Below are 27,798 nucleotides of genomic sequence, written 5' to 3' on the forward strand. Positions count from 1 at the left end.
AGACCACAAAGAGCGCTTAACAAGGGTAGCTAGTCTTGAGGATGAAGTCTCTACACTTAGCACTCTAAAAGTTGGCTAGTTGTGGACATTTTAAGGTCAGCTTGTACTGGCAATTAACTACTAGTCTGTATTACTTTAACTGGGATACATGGAAGAATTAGATACATTCTTTATTCTACCAATCCAATTAACCATCAGTATTATGGGTTTCTTTTGGTTACCCTTTTCCATGGTAAGATTAAGTAATTTGTTCCATCTCTTAGTTATTGGTGACCAACAAGCAGTTGAACTGACACCTCATTAGGTTAATAAAAGGCCTTTATGTTAATTAACTCTATTGTTTAGCTTCTGTGTATGTAGTGATACTTGCTGTCATAGCTATATTGGAGTGTTGGCTTTTACAGAAATGTGTTTTTAAAGGTTTTAATAGCTACTGATTTACAGTTGCATATAAATTTTAAAAAATCCGTGGGTATTTTATTTGAGCATCAACAATATACATGGTTCTGGAACTTCCTTCCTGTTTCTCCCTCCAAGTAAGAAAATTTAGACATGATGCAAAAATTGGATCTTGAACTTTCCCTGTTATCCCCTGAAATGAATGGAGACGCCAGCTGGGCGGTTCTGCAAATTGCTTTATAATGCTGCCTATGCAAATCCAGATAGGTTGTGGCCTGAGACTGATCAAGAGTCTTATATTGGATGGAAATTTCTTGATTCTTCTCTTTCAGAGAACTGAAGAAGGCACAAATGGCAAAAGCTGCAGCAGAAGAGAGGGCACTGTTCACCGACCGAATGGCAACTAGATCTACAACACAGAATAGAACATCTCGACTCATCGGAAAGAAAATGAACCGCTCAGTTAGTCTTACTATATACTGAAATATCCATTCCAAAAAAACCTGAGGAGAGACTATGAAATCTTCTTAAGGGATTGAATTTTTGAGGAGTTGAAGGAAGAATTCAATTTCTGGTTTCTTGCCCAGTCTTCAATCAGTGTCTCTAGTTTTACAGAAATAACTTTTAGGATTTTTAATTGCAAAATACAGCAAATTAGCTGTATTAACAATTGAGAGATGGACTCTAATATCTGGTCTGTTGGAAACGTTGGATGTTAATCCATAAGCCTTTCAGTTACACTGTTAAATGTTACACCATCCCAGGGTTAACCACTATAGTGGTGTGCTGCTTTTTAGTGTTACTACATTGTAACAAAATATATTCCCTAATAATCTTAAAAGGGCTTTATTGAAATTAGATTGTCCTTGGAACAGGGAAGGAATGCTGAGGAGACTGGTTTAAGGCCATTCAATATACCTGGTGTCAGGAAACTTTTTATTGTGAATTTTACTTGTCTGTTCAACTGGGAGCACTTTGTCGGCATAACTTAAACCATGGATAAATAAGCCTGTGGAAGTATATGCCATGTGAAACTGCTGCTATTTTAGTTTTTTGTCCTTGCTGTAAACTGTAGCATTAAAACAATCATTGTTGTGTTAATAGGCTTTCTGTTAAAACAATTATGTGAAAAATATCTAAGCTGCCTTTAGTGAAAGCAGCATTTTTCTTTAAAGCTAGTGCATTGTGAACTAAATGCACCAATTTTATATTTGAACTTTGTATTAGTGTAGTGCAATTGTTAATGTCTCAGCTATTAATGTTTTTGTAATTTTTTAATAAAGTTCTCTGAATGTTGGGGTTTTCCTCTTCTCCCTCCCTTCAGTTTCATGTTTGTATGGCTATTGAATATTTTTGTTGGAGAACCTGTACATACTTGTGCTGTTTAGTGTAAGTATTTTGGCTGTTCAATGTTCATGTACATAACTGTTTGATCTCGCTCATAGTATACCATACTAAACTGCAGTCTGGGATGCCAGAAGACTGAATTGAATCTATTCCAGTATAAGTTCTGAACTGAATACAATTTGGCTGTGTAATCACTTTTTCTGTTACTAGTTAAAAGCTGACAGATATTGCCAAAAATGGAATTTGTTTGTTACTGGCATGTCTCTACTCATTAACTTTGATTTAAACAATGTTCCCCGTTTGTGTTTCACTTATTTGTATTAGTATTTAATTGGAATATTAAAAGTCAAAGGTTGAGCTTAATAGTGTCCAATATTTGTTTGGCTTTAAAGTTGTGGAAATAAAATATCTATACTGTAGTATATCATGGCTAGTCCTGACGTGGCCTACCTACTCCAATGGTCCTACCTCACTTACGGAAAGCCTATGGCTATGGATGCTTATCACAGGGGAGGAGTACAGCAATGCTATCCACCTCTCTGCAGCCCACTATAATTTCAGAAATGGTGTCTGTAAGCAGTGCAGCCAGGATGGATGGAGAGAGGCTGAGGTGACTTTTGCAGCTGTGAAGCTGGTCCAAGCAACAAGTGCTGAGGTAATTACTTCAATTTTGAAAGAGCTGCTTCTTAGGTAGTAGATCTAGTGGGGTAAGGATGAGAATTGATTAATTGGGGGAAGAATGAATGAGAATCATTCAGGTTAATTGGGTGGGGAGGAGAGGGAAGGGTAAGAGAATAGTTGAATGAAAGGTAGGATGGGATTCTTTGTGAGACAGGAGTCTCAATCCCAAGGGGTGTGTGGTGAGGAGCGGAGAGAAGAGGGTATTTTGCATGTGTATGGTTAAGGATCAGGTAATAGACTTTAGCGCAGGACGATAAGCCTTTCTGGACATCTCTGAAACGGCCTTAATTTTAAGAAGTCACGGGTGACAATCTTTAACAATCCCATCTATTAGGGTGTTTGAGTTAAATGGGTATTAACAAGAAAGAGTTCTTAAATCTGAGAGCTAATTATTTTTATACATTCAGATTCCACAGTCCGGGCAGCAAATGTTTGTGTTTATTTAATTGTCTGTACCCTTGTAGGAAAATCAGATTACAGAAATCTTGACTTTCTAATGTCAAAGGCTTGTCAACTTATTGTTCTTTGCAACTTTTGTCATAAAAAGGCACAAACACATTCATTTTACTTGAACTTAAGAGTAGGACCTGCCAAGTAGAAAAATATCAGCATACATATCCTGGATTACGTCATTGTGTGTCTTTAACAAATGAAGCTGTCTTTGTATAAAGCTCTGTAAAGAAGCACTATGATATTGTTTGTTTGGGGGCGGGGTTAATTACATGTGGAGGAGAATTAAGTTCTTTTTGTTGTATCTTTACTGCAAAAACAATTTCATTGTGCTACATATGAGTCCCCTCCCAAAAAAGTATGTTCATTTAAACAATTGTAAATTAAGTAAATAGAATTTTCAAGCAAAAGATTATACTGGGTTGGAATCAACCAAACCTTTCTAAATCCTCTTTCTCCTACAAAAATGACAGAACCCTCCCACAATAGTTACCGTGTTTTGTTGAATGTCCTAAAAAGGAGTAGGAAGTGGCTAGGACCTATATGGATCGATCTCTGGGTATTGTGGCATCAATGGGTAACCAGTTAGCACCCATCAGCTGTGCACCATGTCTCTTGGTGTTTGCTGCCATGGGCAGCCACCACCAATTACAGGGCCTGGGTTCCAAGTATCCTGCCTTAAAAGGGACACCCTCAATCTAGACTACTTCAAAACATCAATTAAGAAAGGTGTCAGGTATTTCCGCTGGTCTTGAGTCTCTGCCAATTTTTGTGGGTTTTTTAAGAAAACTTTCCTATATTTAAAATGTGATGGTGGGGTTTTTTGGTTCCGTATTACTTTGTGAATGACCCGTCCAGAGGAAATAATGAAATTGACTAATCACAGGCTTTGTTCTTCTTCGAGTTCTGTCCCTGTGGGTGTTCTGCTTCAGGTGTCCATGCGTCCCGGCACTGTAGATGGGAGGATTTTGGTAGCAGGGTCTGGTCGGCACATGTGTGCGGTAGCAGTCTTGCGATGCCACGGGTGCCTCCTCTAGCATGCGCACGCCCTGACCCCTTCAGTTCCTTCTGAACCATCCTACGCTTGAGATGAAGTCCGTTAGCAGTGTCTCTACAAACCTTCAAATAAAATTAGACTGTTAGCTTAGTTATTAGTCATTTGTTACTTTAATTAGTATAGTTTTAATTAAACGTAGGGGTTTTTTAATAGCTATTTTTCGTTCCCCAGGCTTTAAAAGATGTACTTCATGTAAGGATGTAATGCCAATTTCTGATGGCCAATCCTTACATGTCCGATGCTTAGGTGTGTGTCACATACTGCAGAAGTGCGCTCACTGCAACAATTTAAAACTTTATTCTAATGGAGAAATCCCTTGCTCCTACATTGGACCCTGACAACCCGCAACATGGGCCTCCTTAGGCACTTCCTCCATGGACAGACTAAGTGCCAATTCCTCTACAAAATGGAAGAAAAGGACCACGCCTCTACCAAGCCGATAACTGTTAAAAAAGAAAAGGTCTCCAGCAAGATTGCTGCCCACGGTGCCAACCTCTTCCAGAGTGAGTACCTTTGACGCACTGGTCACTTCCAGCACCATCCGTTCAGGGACCTCTGCCGGCAAAAGCAAGGAGTCAAGTAGCAGGCCCAAAGTGGCCTCCTCCACGGTACTGACTACCCCTACGAAGGTACCTCGACCACCTGTGATGGCTTCCCCTCCAGCACCAAGCTCATCTGTGCCACCCGCAGGACTGCTCAGACGGCACCCACAGCACTAAAGAAGGCTACACACAGAAGGTCAGCACCAGCCTTGCTTCCCCTTAAGGTATGGCACAGAAGGATACAGCACCACGTACAATTTTTCAGATAGGAATGTTTTTTAAATTGACCGTCACTCTAATCCTCCTACAAAACTGAAACAGCAAATATTGTATGTGGGACAAAAGAACTAGAGACCACTGTGACTTTCGCATTATTCTCTGATGCACCCCAGACTAGCAATCCCAAACACAAGGAAATAAAGGAAGATATGCAGGTACATGGTCAATCATAACATATAATAACCATGAGCCAGTTCAATCAGCAACAGTCTGAACAAAACCTAACAGTCCAAATGGCAGGTATGTAGCAGCAGGCCCCGTATAAGGGCACATACCAGTGCTATCTACACATACACAGAGGAGCAGGGGCCCGGAAGCAATAAGCAGGAAAGCAACGCACACACATGGTAGCCTGCAGCAACACCTGCTGGTCAAAGCAGTACATTTGGTTAACGAAAGACTGCAGAGGATTTGGGCTGAACTAGAATAAGGTTTTTCTTTTTCTCTCTAAAGGAAACACTAAACAGCATTTATGGGCTTGAGACAGGAGACTTTATATAGCATGTTGAAATGGTTTTGTCCTGTTTACAGCAGCAGTTAAACTTTTTTCAGTACCAGGTTGGGGGACTCAATGACAAGGGGGTCAGTTTCTAATGTGGATAGGGGGTAATGGGTAATATAAGATTACACCATTTATGTGGACTTGCATACAAACTAAATGTTTTATGGATTTCCCCTCCCAGAAATATTCCTTTAACTACACTTGATCTACAGCCACTGCTCAAAAGGAGAGTGAGGTATGAGTGGCAGGAACAAATCAAAGGCAAGTGGAAAGATTGGTATGAGAGAAGTCCAGGTTAAAATACAGAACCCTCATTCTTGACTCCAGCTGGCAGGGGGGAAGAGACAATCCAAAGCTACCTTTCTACTTTCCTGATCTGGGGGCTAATTCAGTCTCAGGTGTAACTTAGGTCTGGTGGTCTACACTTAAAACTTAGGTTGACATAGCTACAGCACCAAGGGGTGTAAAAAATCCACACCCCTGAGTGACATAACTATGATGACCTAATCCCCTGTGTAGATGCAGCTAGGTCAACAGAAGAATGTCACTCAGGGAGGTGGAGTTCCTGCAGGAACGGACAAACCCCTTTTGTTTTTGTAGTCTGTGTCTACGCTATAGAGGTTATGCTGGCACGCCACTATAGTCCCTATAATGTAGACATGGTCTTAGAATCGTCTAGGGCAGTGGTTTTCAACCTGGGGTTCTGCAGACAATGCCTAAGGGGTCTGCAAAAGGTTGTTACGCTCTGGTCTCAGGGGTTCAAATCTTGTGAAGACTGTGAAAACTTATGCCCAAGAGTGACCTGCATGCTTCTTGCTTGAAGTGCTGGCCAAAAAGATGACTACCTCATTTGTAAAAGGTTTCGGCCGAGAACCATTAAGGAAACCATTCTCTGGACCGTCATGGCCGGGACACTAACTCCACTCCAGAGACCTTTGAGACAGCGCAGGACTTTATTTGCCTGATGGCACCGCCTTCTACAAGGAGGGATGAGGTACTGGTGATAACCCAACCGCCTATTCCATCTAGGGGCAAGCCAGCGATGATGTCATGCCACTCCTCATCTCTGGTGCACCACTCCCCAGTGCCAGCTGCCCACGTGGGGGAACCGCACCAGTACTTAGAGGCTTGGCGCTGCTCATCTGCACCAAACAGTACTGCTCCTCTGTGGCCTTTTTTGGAGTCTGAGGCGGAGTCCTATCACTCAAATAGATCCAGCAGCAGAATGTCTACTTCCAGGCAACACCTCCAGCCTTCTCTGGCATCGTGGCCACCTATCTCAATGGCAACCACCAGCTCAGTGGTCCTTTTGGGCTCCCTGGCCTTACCATCAGGCCCAGGATCTGAGCCAGGCATCGAGATCCAGGTCGGTGTCAGTTGTTTCTGCATCCTTTGCCCCTGCACAGTAGCTGGCTCCAGGACTATCTCCGGTGATGACACATGTGCCTCCGCCTACTGCTCTGACCTCAGCACCGGCAATCTCGGCGCTGGCTACGCTGGCCCCATGAACAACGTGACCACCGTGGCGCTGAGGGCAGTGACCAAGGCTGTGTGTCGGTACTCTTGTCCTCCCCAGATGAGGCCATTGTGGGCACTTAAACGGCGCTGGCCTTGGAGGATAGCAGGGTCCTGCAACAGTTGTTGTACGGGGTGGCCCAGAACCTGGGGGTCCAGGCAGAGGAATTGGTAGAGGATGCTGATCCCATGGTGGACATCCTCGCTCCCTATGGGCCCTTGCATATTGCACTGCCACTCATTAAAACTATAAATGAGACCACAAAAATGTTGTGGCAGACTCCGGCCTCTTTGCCCCCTACAGTAAAAAAGGTATAAGATGCTATTTTGTCCCCTCAAAGGGGTATGAGGATCTCTATACTCCGACTCCTTGGTGATGGATGTGGCAAACCAAAGAGAGAGCCAGGGGTTTCAGGGACCCTCCCCTAAAAGCCAGGAGGTGAGAAAGGTAGACTTGTTCAGCAGGAAAGTTTACTCCACTGGTGGTTTGCAGTTCTGTATTGCAAACCAACAAGCCATCATTCGTAGATACTCCTTTAACACCTGCGGAGCGATGGCCAAGTTTGCTGAGCTGCTACTACCAGACTCCTGCGCTGAATTTACTGCTTTGGTGGAGGAAGGCAAACTCATTGCTAGGGCCTTCTTGCAGGTGGCTCTTGATGGCGCGGCAGCCTGAGTCATGGCTACAGGAGTGGCCATGAGAAGGAGCTCTTGGCTCCAGGTCTCTGGACTACCTCACAAAGTCCAACAGACCATTCAAGACCAACTCTTTGAAGGTCTGGTCCTGTTCTCTGAAAAAACGGACAGGAGATTTCACAGTTTAAAAGACTCGGGGGGCCATCCTCAAGTCCCTGGGCATGCACACCCCTGCCACACAGCACAGGCATTTTAGGCTGCAACCTATTCTGCAGTTTTACCAGCAAAACTGAGTGGATGGCTCCTGGAGGAGGAATAAGAGTGGCAGGAAGAGGCCACACCCGTACTCAGGCCATGGCTCTGGTCAGACCAAGCCTCCTTCAAGCCAGAAACAAGCCTTTTGAAGGTGTGCATGAGGCTGGAGCACCAGCTCAGAAACTGGATCCACCCCGTCTTACCTTCTTGTCATGACTATCCCCTTCGTACGATGCGTGGGCCCATATTACATCGAACCGTTGGTGTACGCACAGCAGAAAGGGGATACTCCCTCCAATTCTCGTCCCTCCCGCCCTTCTACCTCCCTTCACTGTCTCTCTCTTCAGGGATCCCTTTCCTGAGCAACTCCTCAGATAGGAGGTGCACTAACTCCTATCACTGGGAACAGGAGAAGAGGTTCCTCAGGAGCTGAAGGGCAAGGGCTTCTATTCCTGGTATTTCCTAATACTGAAAGCCAAAGGTGGATTCAGGCCCATCCTAGACCTGCAAGAGCTCAACAAATTCATGAACAAACTCAAGTTCCGCATGATCTCTTTGGCCTCCATCATCCCTTCCTTGAATCCAGGGGACTGGTATGCTGCCCTCAATTTGAAGGACATGTACTTTCATATAGCAATAACTCCACCCCACAGAAAATATCTCAGATTTGTGGTGAGCAACAACCACTACCAGTTCACAGTCCTCCCATTTGGTCTGTCAGTGACACCTTGAATGTTTACCAAGTGCTTGGCAGTCGGGCTGCATTCCTGCACAGGCAGCAGGTACAGGTGTTCCTGTACCTTGACAACTGGCTCATCCAGGGCCACTTCGGGTCTCAAGTGGAGGCACAGGTCGACTTCATAAGAGCGACGGTCGACAAACTGGGCTGTCTTCTGAACGAGGGGAAATCAACGCTGTCCCTGGTTCAGAGGATAGAGTTTATAGGGGTAGAACTGGACTCAACACAAACCAGGGCATACCTCCCGGAAGCAAGATTTCAGACTCTCGGTGACATTGCTCAAGGTCTCAGGCAGTTCCCCACCACCACAACAAGGAATTGCCTGAAACTTTTAAGACACATGGCTGCCTGTACCTACGTAGTACAGCATGCCAGACTCGGACTTTGAACCCTTCAGTCGTGGCTAGCGTCAGTGTATCAGCCAGTCTGGGACAGCTTGGACAGGTTAGTGACTCTGCCTCGTCCTGTCCTTGACTCCCTCCTGTGGTGACTCGACCCACAGGTGGTATGTGCAGGGCTCCCCTTCACCAGCGCACAGCCGTCTCTCTCAGTAGTGACAGATGTGTTAGCCTTGGGCTGGGGAGCACATCTGGGGGACCTCAGGACTCAAGGCCTCTGGTCTCGGGCAGAACTCCCCCTCCACATCCGACGTCTGAGAGTGGTACGCTTGGCATGCCAGACTTTCTGAGCCCACTTAACAGGAAGATATGTACCAGTTATGACAGACAACACCATGGTGATGTTTTATATCAGCAAACGGGGATGCACTCTCCTCTCCCCTGTGCCAGGAAGCCCTCATGCTGTGGGACTTCTGTGTGGAGCATGCTATACACCTGCAAGCACTGTACCTCCCTGGGGTACAGAACGAGTTGGCGGATTATCTCAGCAGGTTGTTCCATGAGTGGTCGCTACACCTGGATGTTGCAAACTCAATCTTCCTCCCCGTGTTCCATCTGAAGCCACACTTGAGCTGCAGGGAGCAGAGGCTTCACTCATTGGATGTCTGCAGAGCGCGAGCCTTTTACATTTGGAACGGTTTTGCTCTTTCAAAGTCCATTCAGTTATTCATGGCTGTGGCAGACAGAATGAAAGGTCTTCCTGTCTCTCTCAACGGATCTCATCATGAATCGTGTCCTGTATCCGAGAGTGCTACAATTTGGCAGGGGTGCCTGCCCTCTAATCATTGCGCACTCCACTAGGGCGCAGGCCTCTTCAACGGCGTTCCTGGCTCAGGTTCTGATGCAGGAAATATGCAGAGCAGTGACGTGGCCCTCCATACACACTTTCACTGGGCACTATGCAATTACCCAGCAGGCCAGAGACGACACGGCTTTTGGTAGAGCAGTGCTCCAATCAGTGGACAACTCCGACCCCAGCTCCTGAATTTGGGCTTGTGAGTCACCTGATTGGAATTGACATGAACAAGCATTCGAAGAAGGAAAAAACGGTTACTCACCTTCTCATAACTGTTGTTCTTCAAGATGTGGTGTTCATGTCCATTCCAATATCCTCCCTCCTTACCCCTCTGTCGGAGTAGCTGGCAAGAAGGAACTGAGAGAGGGTCGGGTTGGCTGGGCCCTATATTGGACGCCATGAAGGCGCAACTCCAGGGGGCGCCTAGGCTGACCCTACGGATACTGCTAGGGGAAAAATCTTCCAGCTGTCATGCATGCAGCACATCCACACCTGATTAGAATGGACATGAACAACACATCTCGAAGAACAACAGTTCTGAAAAGGTGAGTAACCATTTTTTTTTTTCCCAACCTGTGGCCCAAAGATCCCTAGGGGTCCACAGTCTATGTCTAAGATTTCCAAAGGGGTCCACACCTCCATCTGAAATTTTTTAGGGGTCTGCAAATGAAAAAAGGTTGAAAACCACTGGCCTAGAGTAAGGGCTGTTCTAAGTTACACAGTAGTAACAGTTCCTTAGGGACTGTATTGTTGGAGAGCAAGTTGATGCAGTCATACCCCCCTCCTTGCCCACTATTCATCTGGGAGCCAGCAGAGTGTGTCCTAGAACTGGTTGCGTCAGCTTTATGCTTCCTAAGGATTCCCCTGTGCTGCGTAATCCTCAGTTGCCCCATTGTGTTAGCGTTTCATTGTCTGAATAGCTCAAAGCAGTTAGATAAGGGGCTGGGATCTTAGCCTCACATTTTAATTGTTTTCAGGAAGGACAACATGCAGAGCAGGGAAATTACAGGCTCAAGTAACAGTTTTGGAAAACAGTATGCAGAGGCAAATTTGTCTCTAATTTGCATTGGTATAAATCGAGACTAATTCTATTCAAGTCTATTGAGTTAGTCCTGATTTACATGAATTTAACTGAGAGCAGATTTTGCCCATCAGAATTTAGCAAGAGTCAACTGTATAGTCGTTTTCCCCTCCCCAGTCATTTGTACAATAAAGGGATGATGGGGGAGGGGGGAAGGAGTAGAAGCTTCTAGGAGGAGGCTGTTGAGCTGGCACATAGATTTGGAATTGTGTTTAAGGAAGAGGTGTTGGAGAGAGAGAAAGCAGAAATGCAGCTGCGCTACCTGGCCATGCTAGCACAGAGGAAAATAAGGTCTTGCTCCAGCTCCTACAAACAACATGTGTTTTGCCAGTGCTTTCAATGGGAGTTGGATAAATAAAGAGGTATTTCTCCCTTAAGACAAAAAGAGTTTGAACTTTTTCTGCTTTGTGGTCTTGTGACTTTTAACTCATGTGGTTGCATTTAGTGGAACCACATGATGGAGTACTTCAGTCAGAGCACTTGACACTGGCAGGGGTCTCTCGGATAAGAGCAAACTAGTCAAGCTGGCATAGCTGTTGGCCAGAGTCTCCACCTCTTCTTATCCTGGGTGGTCTCATGGTCTGGGAAGGAAAGGGGCATTTCTTGTAGATACTGTTGGTGAACTGAGAAAGCACAATTGTGCATGGTCTTTTTATTGAAATTTTTGTATACCAATGTAATAATTAAAAAAACTTCGACTACGGTATAAGTTACCATACAGAAAATAAAACTATCAATCATATGAGCTTTTGCGCACACAATGAAATATAAAGGACATAAAAGTCAATACTACTACAGAGGAGACCAACAGAAGGAAGAAAGGGAAAAGGGATGGGAGAGAGTACCAGAAGGACTCAACCTGAATCATTTAATTTCTATGAAGTTTGCCCATACGAGTGAACTTATCTATATCATTTTTGTTATGGAAGGGGATCCTTTCCATACCTGCCTGTGCAGCCATCTCTGTATACCATTCTTCAGTTCTTGGGTAGGATTTTGATTTCCATTACTAAGAACAAATCTTTTAGCCACTCTCTAGGCTCTGTACAGCCATAGCTTTTCTGCATGGTGGTCTTGACCTTTATAGGGGACAAATCCCACTTACTCTACCTCAGGTGCCATCTTCATAGATTCGGGGCCAAGTATGTGATTCACATGCTCTGGTTATGGTCAGCATGCCTCAATCCTCATTGAGGTGAGCAGACTTCAGGCCTGAGGTCATTCTGGAAAGTCCCTCTCATGATGACCATGATCTGGAAAGATCCGCTGTTACAACTGCAATTCGTGCTCCAATATAAAAGGAGTCACATACAACAATTAAAGCGTGTTTGTTTTATATTTCCAGCCTTACCCATGCTAGACCAAGAAGCTATTTCTTACGTAAAAGAGAACTTAGTTCTTCTTCGAGTGATTGCTCATCTGCATTCCAATAGGTGTGTGCGTGCGCCATGTGCATGATTGTCGGAAGGTTTTCCCCCTACTTGTACCCATTTGGTCAGCTGTGGAGACTCCTGGAGTGACACCTTCATGGCAGTGTATATAGGTCCCTGCTGACCCGCCACCTGCTCAGTTCCTTCTTACCGCCAGTGACGGTCGTTGGAGCAGCTCCGTCTCTTGCATTCGCAAGTGGCTACCTAGTGGTTCCCTTTTCTCATTTGTAAATAGTTTGAGTTGTATAGTAGTTTATAGTTTACTTTGGGGGCCCATTCCTAGTTTTCCCCAGGCACTGGGGCATGCCTCGGTCGCAAGGGTTTAAGGCGTGTGAGAGGTGTGCGAAACCTGTGCCCAGAGGTGATCCGCACACTGCTTGTCTTAAGTGCTTAGGAGAAGGTCATCAGACAAACAAGTGCCCAATTCGCAGGAGCTTTAGACCTAGGACTAAGAGAGCGATAGTCCCTTTTAGGGGAGATCGTTTAAAGCTCCTCCCAATGGAGTCAGCCCTCTGCCAGTACTGGAAATGGCACCGGCATCATCGGTGCACGGCGCCTCGGTGCAGGATGCCCCGGCACCAAGGAAGGACTCCTCCAAGTAGCATCAGCATCGCACCCCAGCTCGTAAGGCCAGCTCTAGCAGGTGGCACCACACTCAGTCCCCAGTGACACACAAGAAAAAGAAGGTGGATGCGGTCGTTCCCCTGTTAAGAAGCCGCGAGGGGATTCCAGCTGGGTGCGTCCCATGCCAGGACATCCCCAGTTTAGCCCTCAAGACCCAGCACCGTTGATGGACTCCGGTCGGGGCCAGAGTCGAGTCCAGTGCTGGTGGACTCCCCAGGAGGATTTGGAGGAAGAGCTCTACCTCCCCTCCACGCTGGATACCTACGAGGCAGTGTGGGACCTTATTGCTGTGACGGCACCGTCCCCAGCCCCGCAGATGCGAACACCGTCACAGATCCAGACGTCGGCTCACGTCCCAGCACCATCGGCGGCCCTGACAACACCACTGTATGTGGCATCTATGATGATGCTGCGTGTGACGCCATCTCCAGCACCCTTCACGGTACCAATGGCATCGCTCCCCTCCCCCTGTTCATCATCAGGGCAAGCCCATGGTGTTATGGCGCCGCTCCCCATCGCCCCAGTATCACGCCCTGGCACAGTCAGGCTCCGCCCCCCTTTGGTCAGGCTCACAGTAGTCTTCCGGATCGGAGTCTGAGTCTTCTGTCTCCCGGCGCAGCTGGTACTGCTCGTGGTCCCGGCACTGCAGAGTCGTGGACTCGTTGGCACCGGTGGCATCCTGGCCACCCCAGTAGCAGGGCCCAGTACAATGGCCTTTTGGACTCTTTCGGCCTATCATCAGGGTCAGAGCTGCATCGCTGGCATCCACACCCGATGCATCCGCACCTCAGCAACGTTGGTGTCTCGCCACACGCCCAGGGCTCTGGAGGACCCAGTACGGGACAAGGATTCTAGGCCCTCACACTCAGGCACAGCACCTGAACCAGTGCCACCAGTTATACTGGAGCTACCTCCAGTCATGGGGGGAGACTGATGCACCCAACCCAGCCTCTAGGGAGCCAGAAGGGCAGGAAGACCCAGTCCCACAGGTCGCCGCCTCCTACTCGACAGAGAAGGCAGGGGTGGGCACTATCACCACCCTACTGGTGATGGACACCGGGAGCCACCAGGACCTTCTTAGGAGGGTGGCCCTAAACCTAAACCTCCAGGCAGAGGAGGTTATGGAGGAGTCGAATCCGATGGTGGACATCCTTACCCTGGAGGGTCCATCTAGGGTGTTTTTTCCCCTGATAAAAACCATCCAGAACACTACTAGGGTGCTCTGTCAGACTCCGGCTCGATACCACCCAGCACTAAAGGGGTGGAGAGAGGTTATTTTGTGCTGCAGAAAGGGTATGAATACCTTTTCACCCACCTCCAACCAGGGACTCTAGTGGTCAATGAGGCAAATCACAAGGAGCGGCAGGGGCAGCCAGGTCCTGCTCCAAAGTCACGGGACATTAAGAAGCTGGACCTTTTCAGCTGAAAGGTCTACTTGACCGGGGGGTTCCAGCTTCGAGTGGCCAACCAGCAAGCAGTACTTGGCCGCTATGCTTTCAACTCCTGGAGTGTGTTGGCAAAGTTTCAGAAGTTGCTCCCGGCTGACTCTTGCCAGGAGTTTAATGCACTTCTAGAGGAGGACAGGGTGGTCTCAGGAACCTCCCTCCAGGTTGCATTAGATGAGGCGGACTCGGCAGCTCGGACTATTGCTACCGCCATTACAATGAGATGCAGCACGTGGCTGCAGGTGTCGGGTATACCACCAGAAGTCCAGAACGCTATCCAGGACCTGCCCTTTGACAGTGTGGGCTTGTTTGCCCAAAATTCAGACTCTCACTTGCACAGTCTTAAGGACTCCCAGGTGACTCAAGTCTTTGGGGATCCACACCCCAGCACGCCAAAGAGAGCCATTTAAGCCTCGGCCCCCATTCCACTTCTTATTCCGGGCTCCCAAGGCGGGACTTGTCCAGGAGATGAGGTAGGAATAATAGGAAGCGCCCATCGCAGTCCTCCTCAGGCCAAGGACAGGGTTCATTCAAACAGCCCCCGGCCCGAAGCCAAACTTTTGAAGAAGCGCCCAAGGACGGAGCACCAGTACTAAGCTCGGATCCTTATCCCCTCTTTGTGAATCAACTGTCCCACTTCTACCATGCTTGGTCCTAGATCACATCAGATTGCTGGTCCTCAGCACAGTAGGGGTGGGATATTCTATCCAATTCTGTTCCCTCCCACTCCCTTTCCATGTCCCTCTTCAGGGACCGTACTCGTAAACAACTCCTCTTGCTACAGGCAATAGAGGAGGTTCTTCACGAATTCAGGGGCAAGGGGTTCTACTCCTGTTGTTTCCTCATCCCCAAGGCCAAGGGTGGGCTCCGGCCTATCCTGGATCTGCGAGACCTCAACTCATCCATAAGGAAAGGTGAAGCTTCGCATGGTCTCCCTGGCCTCCATTATTCCTTCCCTGGATCCGGGGGACTGGTATGGCGCCCTCATCTTGAAAAATGCGTACTTTCAGATCTCCATTATCCCAGCCCACAGATGATTTCTTCACTTTGTGGTCAGCAGCCAGCCCTGCCAGTTCAGGATGCTCCCAGTTTGGACTTTTGGTGGTCCCCTGGGTATTCACAAAGCGTATGGCGGTTGTGGCAGCCTTTCTTAGCAAACATTAGGTGCAAGTTTTCCCAGGCCAAGTCGCAAGCACAGGCTGCAGAGCATGTGGCTCTGGCTTGGGCCACCTTCCTCAGGCCGGGCCTCATATTGAACATGCCCAAATCCACATTAGCCCCGATGCAGAGACTAGAATTCATAGGAGCTCTCTTGGACTTGATGCAAGCCAGGACATTTCTGCCTGAGCTGTGCTTCCGAGCATGCAGGGACATCAGCGAGAACCTCTGCCAGTTCCCTACAATGGCCAGAAATTGCATCAAACTGTTGGGGCATATGGTGGCCTGTATATACGTGGTCCAGCGCATCAGATTGTGCCTTCGGCCTCTCCAGGCGTGGTTGCCACAGGTGCACAAACCCAGCAGGGTCCCACTGTACAGATTAGTCACCCTCGCATTCTCGAGTCTCTCCTGTTTATCAGATGTGCCTGTTTCTTTGGGGTATGCTCATTTATTAGGGTTACTCTTTGTGTGTGTGTGTGTGGGGGGGGTGTTCTGTAATTCTATTAATGTAGTACTTGTGTGTTCAGATGGAGCTCTTCTTCTCCCTTCTGCAACTCCCCTCCCAATGGAGCTATCCTGCAGGACCTAGGTTCCTAGGGCTGGGTTCTTCTAGCCCCAGAATCAGGTGAACACGTCCCCACCCACGCATACTGACAGAGAAAGTCTGAGTGGACCGGGTGAATCAGCACTCTCAAGTTGACCCCCTTATATGTCCCTGTACTCAATGGGCTGGGCCAAGCAGCACTTTCAGCTGCCACCCTTATACACCACAGGTTCAGCACATCCCTATCCCCCCTTCCATGTTACAATTGTACTGGTAGTAACCCACTTGATGAGCAAACCCCACAGTATTTTTGGGTCCTACAGGGATCTTTAGCTTAGATAAAAAGCATTGCTGCAGAGTAAATGGGGAAGCTAAAACCACAAAAGAGTAAAGTTCAGAGAGAGAGAGAAGCACCCACCTTAACCATAAAATGTATTTATTGAGTAATAGTGATAATTACACAAGGAGGGCTAAACAAACATAACAGTTCCCTTATTGAAGGTTAATACCTGAGGTAGAAAGGAAGAGAGAGAGAGGCATCTCACCCACTCCGCAAGACTTGAACTGGTTGGGGTTCCCAGGTGATGTTGGTAGCTCAGGGTCCTGACTGCTGCAGGCAGGCAGAGCCCCCAGCACAATCAGTCAGGAGATGGAGTCCCAGTAGAACTGATACAGAGTTTAGGTCCCTGCATCAGAACGCTTACTTGGGCATAGGTAGGGGGTTTTGTAGAGAAAATACAGTGGTTCAAGGGAGAACACTAGATTTGTTTATGGGTAAACTGATGACTCAAGGGTTTTCATTAGGCTAGACAATAGGAGCTGATCACTCTTGGCTATGGGTGATGTTTTCTTCCAGGGAGCTCACAATGCAAGTAGGCTGCTTCAGTATTTCGGATATCAATCAAGGAATCATTACTAGAATTGGTCTGATAACTGCTGAGCTGGGTGTGTGCAGGCATAGGTTCATTAACAGCTGGAGCAGAGATTCCCCATGATGGAGTGCTTCCCTGCTTTTCTGGTCCCAGAGTTCAGTGCGGTTCTCTGTTCTCCATTCTGTATGCTAATGGAGATGTCTCCCTCTCCCATCTTTCATGCAGATGAGGCTAGGGGAGTGGCCTCTGTTCTCCATTCTGTATGCTAATGGAGATGCCTTAATCTTGTCACCCTTGTCAGGAGGGGCTAGGTGTGTCTCCCAACACCCTTCACTGCTCTCTGCAAGTCTTTTCTTTGATCAGTTTTGGTTCAAGCAGAGACAGGGTGGGGGTGTGTGTCTTTCATGAGTCAGACAGGCTACATACTGTGCCCTGGTTCCCTAAAACTACAGAGCTGACTGGTATCACTCTGCTGCTGGCTGCAGCCGCAAGTGGTCTGTATGGGAGTACCCTTTGCCCAATCCCAACCTACGCTATCCCTAGTCACGGACGCCTCACCACTCAGTTGGGGAGTGCACATGGGCAATATCAGAACCCTCGGCCGATGGTCCCACACACAACTATCGCTGCACATCAATGTAAGGGAGCTGAGGACGGTTCGTCTGGCGTGCCAAGCGAACCAGGTCCACCTTTCATGAACGAGTCACCTGCTGTACATCTTCCCGCCCTTTCCACTCATACACAAAGTCCTCTTCAAGGCTCACCAGAGCAGGGCTTCCTTGATCATCATAGCGCCAGCGTGGTCCCCCTAGCACTGGCTCACGAAACTGTTGAACCTCTCAGTGGACAGTCCTTCCCATGTGCCTGGCCCTCATCACACAGGACCACGGCCATCTACAACACCCCAACCTGGAGTCCCTCCACCTCACGGCACGGAAACTCCATGGTTGAACCTGCTCGAGCTTCAGTGTTTGGACTCAGTTAGGGAGGTTCTGCTGGGAAGTAGGAAACCCTCTACTCATGCCACGTACCTGGCAAAGTGGAAGCAGTTTTCCATTTGGTCTCTGCAGAAGGGCAGCCCTCCACAGCAAGCATCAATGCCCCTTGTTTTGGACTACCTACTGTACCTCAAGCAGCAGGGGTTGGTAATATCATCTATCAAAGTATACCTGGCTGCCATTTTGGCCTTCCACCTGGGGTCAGCAGATAGATCAGTCTTCGGAAATCCCATGGTGAGCCAATTCCGCCAGGGCTTGGACAGGCTTTATCCCCAGGTGTGACAGCCCATTCCCCAGTGGACCTCAACCTGGTCCTGTCCACACTCATGAGGCCCCCTTTCGAGTCCATGCCGACCTGCCCTCTGTCCTACCTTTCCTGGAAGGTGGCCTTTCTGGTGGCCATAACCTCGGCCAGAAGGGTCTCTGAGCTCAGAGCGCTGACTTCTGGGGGCTCTATACGGTCTTTTATAAAGACAAGGTGCAGCTACGCCCTCACCCTGCATTTCTACCAAAGGTAGTCTCCCAGTTTCATGTGAACCAGGACATATTTTTACCTGTGTTCTTCTCTAAGCCACATGCCAGTAACAGAGGGCGAAGGCGCCATTCCCTTTAACTGCATTCAAAAAATAAAACAACATAAAACTTTAGCTCCTACAAGTCCACTCAGTCCTACTTTAGCCAATCTCTCAGACAAACAAGTTTGGTTACGATTTGCAGGAGATAATGATGTCTGTTTCTTGTTTACAATGTCACCTGAAAGTGAGAACAGGTGTTCTCATGGCACTGTTGTAGCTGGCATCACAAGATATTTACGTGTCAGATGCGCTAAAGATTCATATGTCCTTTCATGCTTCAACCCCCATTCCAGAGGACATGCATCCATGCTGCTGAGGGGTTTTGCTTGATAACTATCCAAAGCAGAGCAGACTGACACATGTTCATTTTCATCATCTGAGTCAGATGCCACCGGCAGAAGGCTGATTTCCTTTTTTGGTGGTTTGGGTTCTGTAGTTTCCGCATTGGAGTGTTACTCTTTTAAGACTTCTGAGAGCATGCTCCACACCTCGTCCCTCTCAGATTTTGGATGGCAATTCAGATTCTTAAACTTTGGGTTGAGAGCTGTCACTATTTTTAGAAATCTCACATTGGTACCACCTTTGCGTTTTGTCAAATCTGCAATGAAAGTGTTCTTAAAACAAACATGTGCTGGGTCATCATCTGAGACTGCTATAACAGGAAATATATGGCAGAATGTGGGTAAAACCACAGAGCAGAAGGCATACAATTCTCCCGCCAAGGAGTTCAGTCACAAATTTAATTAACGCATTATTTTTTTAATGAGCTTCATCTGCATGGAAGCGTCCTTTCTGGAATGGTGGCCGTAGCATGAAGGGGCATATGAAGGTTTAGCATATCTGGCACATAAATACCTTGCAATGCCAGCTACACAAGTGCCATGCGAATGCCTGTTCCCACTTTCAGGTGACATTGTAAATAAGAAGGAGGGCACATTCTCTCCCGTAAATGGAAGCAAACTTGTTCATGTTAGCGATTGGCTGAACCAGGAGGACTGAGTGGACTTGTGGTTTTACATTGTTTTGTTTTTGAGTGCAGTTATGTAAAAAATATATAAAAATATAATAAATATATATATAAAAAATCTGCATTTGTAAGTTACACTTTCACAATAGAGACTGCACAACAGTACTTGTCTGCGGTGAATTGAAAAATACCAATTTTTACAGTGCAAATATTTGTAATAAAAAATATAAAGTGAGCACTGTACACTTTGTATTCTGTGTTGTAATAGAAATCAATACATTTGAAAATGTAGAAAAACATCCAAAAATATTTAATACATTTCAATTGGTATTCTATTGTTTAATGGTGTGATTAATCACAATACATTTTTTGAGTTAATTGCATGAGTTATTAATTAATTAATTGCAATTAATTGACAGCCCTAGTATAAAGGTGTCTTGTACCCAGTGAAGTTTATTCCCCTAAATTTACTGGGGAAAATTTACCTCTTCTAATGAATTTAATGTCATATTCCTCTGATATTGTTCATATTAATTAAACACATAAATTGTTTCCTGATTCAAATGCAGGCTACAATGACAGCTAATCTGCAAGTCTTACATGTTTCATTTTATTTCTGTTGTAGAGAGAGGAGGAAGCAGTTAAGAGTTTGAGAAGGTTTGGTATTGGTGATACTGGACTCTGAGTTGTTGGAGTATCTGAATTCTTTCCTTGATGGCAATCTAATCAGCGAATACCAATAAATAAACAGTGACATTTTTAAATGTATAGCGTGCTTTCGGGCTGGGAGCTGCCTGGCAAATATTTATTATTTGGTTAAACAAAGAGCAATTAAGCTTCTAAAACAAAGTAATTATGACCTCCTATGGCTGAGCTCAGCAGGGTCTAGTCAGAGCTTCCTCTTGAAGGTCTGAGTCACTGTAAGAGACAGTGAGCCAATTTTCCCTCTTTGCCCCCCACCCCCACCCCATTAAAAAAACGGAACAAGAGCAATCGTGTTCAGAATAAACACAATTTAAAAAAAAATTCCTCAGAGTTCAGACATACTTCTGCCTTTCTAAGAAGATGTTGCAACTGAATTTATTTCTGTGTAATGTCACCATGGCAAAAGTTCACAGCACTTACTATATATATAACATTATAACAGCAGATTAGTTTATGGGCCAAAATTATTATTTTTAATTATTTGCATGTGGCACTTTACAGACATTGTCAAATGAGCTTCAATCTTGCCTCTAAAATTTTCACATCTAGATTTTTGGGTGCAGCAACTCAGACTAGTGAGCTCAAACTGAATTTGCATGAGCCAAACCTAAGGAATAGATTTGCTCACAAATTGGGGTTTTAGTGTGACAAAGATTTAAATGTGAAAAGGGCCCCTGCTGTTTTAGAGGCCTCTTTGAAAATGTGTCTAAAGACGACTTTCTCTACTACAAACTTACACTGTTTTAACTAAATTTGTTTTATTAAACTGGTGAAAGATTGGGTCAAGACATACTAATTTAATTTTAATAGTGTCTTAATTCAATCCTATAAAAAAGCGATGAAGTTAAATTGAAGTAAACCACTCAACCTGAAAGTAGTGTGTCCAGACACAATCTTGTTCCAGTTTAATAAATGGACTTAAAAGTACACCTTTAGTTAGACCAGTGCAAGTTTGTGCAGACAAAACCTTAAGTATATTATGGTCCAATTCAGCAAAGCACTTAAACATGTTCTTAAATGTAATCATCTGAGAAGTCCCATTCAATGGGGTTATTTATGTTCTTAATGCTAAACATTTGCTCAAATGCTTTGCTGGATCAGGGCCTCTTTAGGTTTCAGTCGGGGACAAAGAAGCCAGTACAAAATTTTGGCACAGCCTGCAAAGACTTTCTCTGGGGACTTTATTATGATTTCATTTTCTATTATCTTGTTTGTTATATATATGACGACAAAAATTAACTCACCTTTGTGCAAAACATGGAAAAAGATAAAGTCCACACCATTAGGAGATTCCAGACTAATTTAAACAAGGCAACCCAAATTTCAAATGAAGCATATAGCACAATACTATAAATACAGATTAGATGAAGGGGAAGGTTGCAAAGGGTGTAAGATCCTGGTGAGGAAATTGGGAAACACAAGAGCAGAGCTATGTTCACAATAACTTAGATCCCTTTTTATATTTTAATACCAGGTGTGACAGTAATATTGAAATAGAGTAATTCAGTAGATATATTTGTTAGATTATTCATTGATCTGGCTTGGCTGCTCTTCATGGGTCACCTTTGATAAAACCTCACAAAATCCACACTGTGGGAGTCCAACCTATTTTGCTGATGGCACTGTAAACCTCATATTTACCTGTGTGCATTCTCAGTTATCCAATTAAGATTATTCAATAGACTATTTGCATATACAAAATTTGCAGCTTGTTTCCTGTTTGAATAAGTAGAACAGCTATGCTCAGTTACACTGGAGAAATACATTAACTAGATGCTTCTGGTATCATCGGCAATTAACAGTGTTGCTATTTAAATTGTCATAATTAAATTAATCTTTAGAGTTAAAACCTATTGAGATTCATAAAGAAGTTCATACTAGTGATCCACCCATCCTGGGAGCAGAGCCTAATCACCAGAGTTTGTGGATTCCAAGACCTTGGGTGTAATAAGCAAAAAAAGGCATTGCAAACAAACACACACACACACACAAAATGTGTTAGAATACCTTCAAAAAGCAATACATGTTTACCCCTGGATCATTTACCATGTTACAAAAAGAGAGACCATTGCATCTCTATTTAGTTTAAAAAACCAGCAAAACTTTAAACTCTACCTTGCTTTTAAACTGCAAAGCTACTGAAGACAAAATTCTCTTCTCAAATCCACATGGTGTATCTAGACCAGGGGAGGGCAAACTACAGCCCAGGGGATGGATCCAGCCCATCAGGGCTTTCAGTCTGGCCCGCATGATTGCCAGACCCGTGGCACAGCAGGGTTAAGGCAGGCTCTCTGCCTGCCCTGGCCCTGCACCGCTCCCAGAAGTGGCTGGGACCACATCCCTGTGGCCCTTGGGGGATGACCACAGGCATCTGTGTGCTGCCGTTGCCTGCAGGCACCGCCCCCCACAGCTCCTATTGGCTGGGAACGGGGAACCGCGGCCAATGGGAGTTTCAGGGGGTGGTATCTGCAGGCAAGGGCAGTGTGCAGTGGAGCTGCCTTCCCCTCCCCACCCCCAGGGAGCCACTGCTGGACATGCTGACCACATCCAGGAGCAGCGTGGGGCCAGGGCAGGCAGGGAGCCTGCCTTAGCCCTGCTGCGCGCCGCTGCCACACTGGAGCCTGCACCCGAACCCTAACTCCCTTCAGCCCCCTGCCGCACTCCTCCTGCGCCCAAGCTCCTTCCTGCACACTGCACTCCCGCACTCCCTCCTGCACTCTAACCCCCTGCCCCAGCCCTACATTCATGGCCCTGCATACAATTTTCCCACCCAGATGTGGCCCTTGGGTCAGAAAGTTTGCCCACCCCTGATCTGGACTCTGACAGTTTGCTCTCCATTGTGATTAGAGCTAGCACATGTAAGTCTAACCAAGCTGATGGCACTGTAATTACACCTTCCAGCTGCAGTGTCACCTCCCATATAAAATGTGCCACTGTTGAGAATATTCAAGATTGTGCTTCCTTTACTTTGAATGATCATTTTTATGAGAGATCCTTAATCTGAAGACAAGCTCTGTGTGGCTTGACAGCTTGTCTCTCTCACCAACAGAAGTTGGTCCAATGAAAAAATATTACCTCACCCACCTTGTCTCTCTAATCCTCAATTACTGGAATAGGTGCAGGAATTCAACACAGTAGTGGTATGCGTACAAATAAAACTAGGTCACTTTTAAATTCAAGTGAGCATTTGTGACAATTTGTGTGCAATATTCATGCAGCTCTGATGTGACATTCCTCCTTTTGTTTTGTTCTACCACTGATTTCATGAGCCAACCAAAAATGATTTGTTGGCTTGAATAACAGACGAAACTGCATGGTAGAAAACTATACCCTGTGGCTGATACTTCTTTTACCTTGCTGAAAATAGCACTCAGATTTGAGGGTCAGAAGGGACCTTATAACTCTTGACTTCTAAAAGATACACGTATTAATTATGCAGCTTCTGGTATCATTCGTGACATTGTGCAACGTCAGTACAGCCGAAAGCAGAGCTTTTGTTCTTTCACTGGAAAATTCTTTTTTGCATAAACTGAATCTGGGAACATTACTTTGATGAGCTTTGTGAAATGATCAGTAAAACAAGTACGAATTTCACGTTTTGCCGAATGATGGCAACAGAACCCCTCAGCGTCAGTACCTTTTTTGTTTACATATTGTTAAACCTGATTGAAAAAAGCACTAAGGAAGGATAAAGCCTGCTCCTGCTCCATGAAAGTCAATGGGAGTTTTGCCATTTACTTCAATTAGATTAGGACTGGTCCCTCCGATTAGACTGGAAAAATAATGGTACTGCACAATTTGCAAGTTTGGTCATCTCCCATTTTTATATTGGTGATGACAGGATTATCAACATAAATATCTTCATATCGGATTGGACAGGAAGCCTAGTCCTCTACAGCTTTGTTCTTTTATTGCATATACATTTCACAAAAGTTCAGCTCACTTTTTGTCAAAAATCAAATACCTTTTCAGTTTGATATCTGATATGTCTCATGTCCTTGGCACACTTGCACAGGAAGGGGGTAGGCACACAGATGCCATACATCTTTTCTAGCTCCAGCTTCTACATCTTCAAATTCAATTATACTTTATTGGCATGAAAAAAGAGACAGGCTTTCTCAAGTATCTGTCAGAAGTAAATTAGAACTGTTATTGTTAGGGCTACTAAAGGTTTGATACTCGGTATCCGTTTGTCAGCAGGGTCCATTCTGGATGGGCTGGCAGATTTCTACATACTGCAGTGCCGCCCCTGCCGTCCTGCTGTGATCCGCACACACCTTGTTTTATAAGACATGGAGTCAATTTCTTTGGCACAATGAGCTTTTTTACAAGAACAAAATTGACCCCATTGTAGCGGGTGGGATCTTTCCCCTGACTTCATGAGAGAAGATTCAGTGTCAGTTTTGCCCCAGAAGTATCTGCATTTCAGCTGTGGAAAAAGCAATAACACGAGCCCTATTTACAGTTTGCATTTCAGTTTATTAAGTGATTTTAGACGCTTTGGAGTGAAATACACGATATCTATGTAAGTTGTTGTTTATTTCTGTGAGAATGTTCTCGACTGCATACATCAATTTCCAGAAAAGAAAGTGGTTCATTGTGTACATATTTGGCAGAGGCATAGTGCCATTAGAGACGGTTCCTTAACGACACTCATGCATAGCCACAATGTAACATATGGATAAACATAATAAATGAGGTCACAGAAATTATATAATAATGCTTTCCCTTACCCCTTTGAAGAAAATAAAGAGAACCTCCGCCTTCTTCCTTGACTCACACTTTGTCTCAGCTGTCTATACCTTGGCATTATTCCAGACTCTCAGCATGCTTATCCTTCTTTGATTGCAGTTCTGCCTATCATCCCCTCAAACAACACTGCATTGTTGCCACAGAGCTTCATCTCCATCCATGCTTTCATTTCGTCTTGCCAGGCTCATTGCAACCCCGTTCTCTTTAGCCTCTGCACATCCAGTCTCTCCAGATGCTAGCAAGTGCAGAATGCTGCTACCTTTCCCTTCTCAGACATAAAAAAATGTGATCATTATTGGCTTCTTGTTTATTTCAGGATCCACATAAAAAATGTCCTTATTTTAAAACCAGCAATGGATTTATTTCAGCCTACCTCGCTGACTTTGTCTCTTTCTACTCTCCCCTCCTTATATTCCATTTACCACTGGCTTCCTCAGACAATATCACCATTGTTAATCCAAAAGCTTGTCCTGCTAGAGCTGCCTGGAACTGCCACCATATTTCTCATTGATTCGCAATCTCATTTCAAATTCCACTCAAGCCCATCTTCAAAGACCACTCATGAGACTAGCAAAAGTTGCATGCCCTATAGAGATAGTGTGTATGTAAAGGTCAGACAAAGCCATGTGGAATCATCAGGGCTGTTTTAAAATACTAATTTAGGAGAGGGAGTTGCCTGTTGGTGATACACTGAAATCTGTATAAGGCCAATTTGAGACAGAGCATTAGGTGCTCATCAGTGTTGTTAGAGGGACTTCAATACTAACATTACCATGATTTATTTTTAAATTCCACTGGAAACATTCATTTAAAAACATATAAACATTCCTGAGGGTCAGGCCCCCAAATTATTAGATTTTCCCTTATTAGCTTGAAGGCCTTACTCCTAAAAACACTTCCACATATGCTTAAATTTACTCTTGTGAATAATCCTACTCACCTGCTAATAGTTACACATATTGGATCAGGTGCTTTGTTGGAGCAAGTGTCCTAGGTGAATAAGGGTAATAGGTCCCTTCTATGGAGAAGGGACTCATTACCTTAAGGGACCAAGTGAGGATGTCTGAGGCAATGGCCTGGGGCAGGGTTGCCTTGTACAATTTTTAATTCTTAACCTCAAAATGTGCTGTCTTCTGTAAGGTAGAAAGAACATGTTAAAATACAGCTATATGCATGCACGTAGCATCCATGCTTGTATGTGCTACAGAGGGCATGAATGGAGGGCACCAGCACACCTCACTAAGGTACCCACTACCAGTCCCAGGGGACAAGGCAGAGTACCTGCAATGCAGGTACTTGGGCCCTAGGAGGGGTCAGTGTCTGACCCTATAAAGCAGGGGTGGCCAACCTGAGCCTGAGAAGGAGCCAGAATTTACCAATGTACATTGCCAAAGAGCCACAGTAATTCATCAGCAGCCCCGCATCAGCTCCCCCACACCGCTACCAGCGCCTCCCAGCCATATGCAGCCCCAGGGATCAGGGCCTGCACCAGCTGTTTTGAGGTGTGCCGGAGGGGGGAGGGCGGTGCAGGCTCAGAGGAGGGAGCGGGAAGGGGTGAAGTGGGGGCAGGGTCTGTGGCAGAACCAGGGGTTGAGCAGTGAGCGCCTCTCGGCACATTGGAAAGTTGGCACCTGTAGCTCCAGCCCTGGAGTCGGTGCCTTTTCAAGGAGCCACAGGTTGGCCACCCCTGCTGTAAAGCATTTGGGGGCTACAGGTTTCGTTTTAGAGACATTACAGAAAACAAGGCCCTGAGCCTGCAACCACTTCTGCCCCGGGACAGCGTCACTCCCCGCACAGCGCCCCTGCGCGCAGCCCCGGCTGGGAGCGTTGCCAGGATCGGGGCCTCACCTTTCACTGTGATAATTACCGACGGGCCCTCGCCTGCCGTGCGGCCCCGCGGGCAGCTCAGGGCCGGGGGGACTTGGCCTGTCAGGGGCCGGTTCCAGCCCGCTGCGGGGGGAGGGGTGCCGGGAGCAGGGGCTGGCCCAACTTGGGGCTGCTTTATGCGAGGGGTCAGGGAGAGGTGGAGCGGGGCGCGCACGACCCTCAGCCTGCAGCTGCCCAGGGCTCAATCACTTCCTATTGCCCCGGAGGGCGCAGCCCTGCCCCGCGCCGCTGGGCCTGGTTGGCTGCCGGCGGCGGAGAGGGGTGGAGTGATGCGAGCTGCAGCAGCACCAGCAGGGGACGGGGCGGCTGGGGCGCAGCGGCGCTGGAGCGAGCGGAGCGTGCGGCTGGGGCGCAGCGGCCTGGGGGCAGGCTGGCCATGGGGGGGCTGAAAGAGGAGCTGCTCAAGGCCATCTGGCACGCCTTCACCGCCCTGGACCTGGACCGGAGCGGCAAGGTCTCCAAGTCCCAGCTCAAGGCAAGTGCGGGAGGGAGCCTGGGGGCGTCAGCTGGGCTGGGGGGCAAGTGTCCTGCGCCCCACCCCGGGGCGCGGGGCTGGTGTTGGGGAGGGGCCCTCGGGGACGGGGCAATAGCAGGGGCTTTGCAGGCTCCCGCCCCAGGGCTTCCAGGCTGTGATTCCTTCCTTCTCTCTCCCCCCGCCGAGAGAGCGAGAGGAAGGAAGCAGCTTGTGACCATCCCTGGATTGCTGCTGCTGGGGAAGCAAAATCAGCAGCCTCAGTCTTTTGTTCCTGCTCTTCACAGGGGTGGGGGTGGAGAGCAGGAGGCTGGGAGCCTCCTGCAAAGCCCTGGGACAGTTGTCTCAGGGAGGCTTGGTGCTTTGGCTCCATTGTGGCACTACTGGATACTCCAGTCAGGACAGCGTCAGTCACATTGACGCTCTCTTGGGATGACCCCAAAATGGTGGGGCTCACTTTGAACACGGAAGGGGGGGTGGGTCTGGAAACATTCTATCTGGACACTCACTTGGACTGTCCTGGAGATAGTACCCTGGTGTCCATCTTTGCCACCATATAACTCTGTAAAGTCGCTGGGGACCCATGGGAATAAAGCTATTGGTGCAGAATATGCACACCCTGTGTGACCATCTTCTCTGTGAGCCATCCAGTTCCCATCATGTTCAGTGGGCAAAACCAGGGTAGAGTA

At 46.7% G+C, this 27,798-nt stretch overlaps 2 protein-coding genes and 1 long non-coding RNA gene across 7 annotated transcripts in view; 2 read left to right on the forward strand and 1 right to left on the reverse strand.

Moving 5' to 3' along the window:
• WEE1 (WEE1 G2 checkpoint kinase) overlaps positions 1-2,111 on the forward strand; it is a 19,459-nt gene extending 17,348 nt beyond the window's left edge. For all 3 annotated transcript variants that reach the window (XM_007057116.4, XM_037899790.2, XM_037899789.2), the window contains exon 11: positions 732-2,111. In XM_007057116.4, coding sequence (XP_007057178.3) covers positions 732-882 — 151 coding nt within the window. In that variant the 3' untranslated portion in view covers positions 883-2,111. The remainder of the gene's footprint in view (positions 1-731) is intronic.
• Positions 1,694-26,814, reverse strand: LOC122466427. Of its 3 annotated transcripts, none has more exons than XR_006291889.1 (4): positions 26,599-26,814; positions 25,691-25,883; positions 24,732-25,336; positions 1,694-3,996 (listed from the first exon to the last, which is right to left on the reverse strand). It is a non-coding gene; the product is annotated as an uncharacterized LOC122466427 (long non-coding RNA). The 3 variants fall into 3 exon arrangements; XR_006291887.1 differs by lacking the exon at positions 1,694-3,996 and having other exon boundaries at positions 24,362-25,015; positions 25,124-25,336; XR_006291888.1 differs by lacking the exon at positions 1,694-3,996 and having other exon boundaries at positions 24,362-25,336.
• The window catches only part of SWAP70 (switching B cell complex subunit SWAP70), a 55,054-nt gene continuing 53,999 nt past the window's right edge, over positions 26,744-27,798 (forward strand). The window contains exon 1 of the mRNA XM_007057117.4: positions 26,744-27,112. Within this exon, the coding sequence (XP_007057179.1) occupies positions 27,014-27,112 (99 nt within the window). The 5' untranslated portion in view covers positions 26,744-27,013. The remainder of the gene's footprint in view (positions 27,113-27,798) is intronic.

The sequence above is a fragment of the Chelonia mydas genome, chromosome 6 (assembly GCF_015237465.2).
Source record: "Chelonia mydas isolate rCheMyd1 chromosome 6, rCheMyd1.pri.v2, whole genome shotgun sequence".
In the NCBI taxonomy this organism is placed as follows: domain Eukaryota; kingdom Metazoa; phylum Chordata; order Testudines; family Cheloniidae; genus Chelonia; species Chelonia mydas.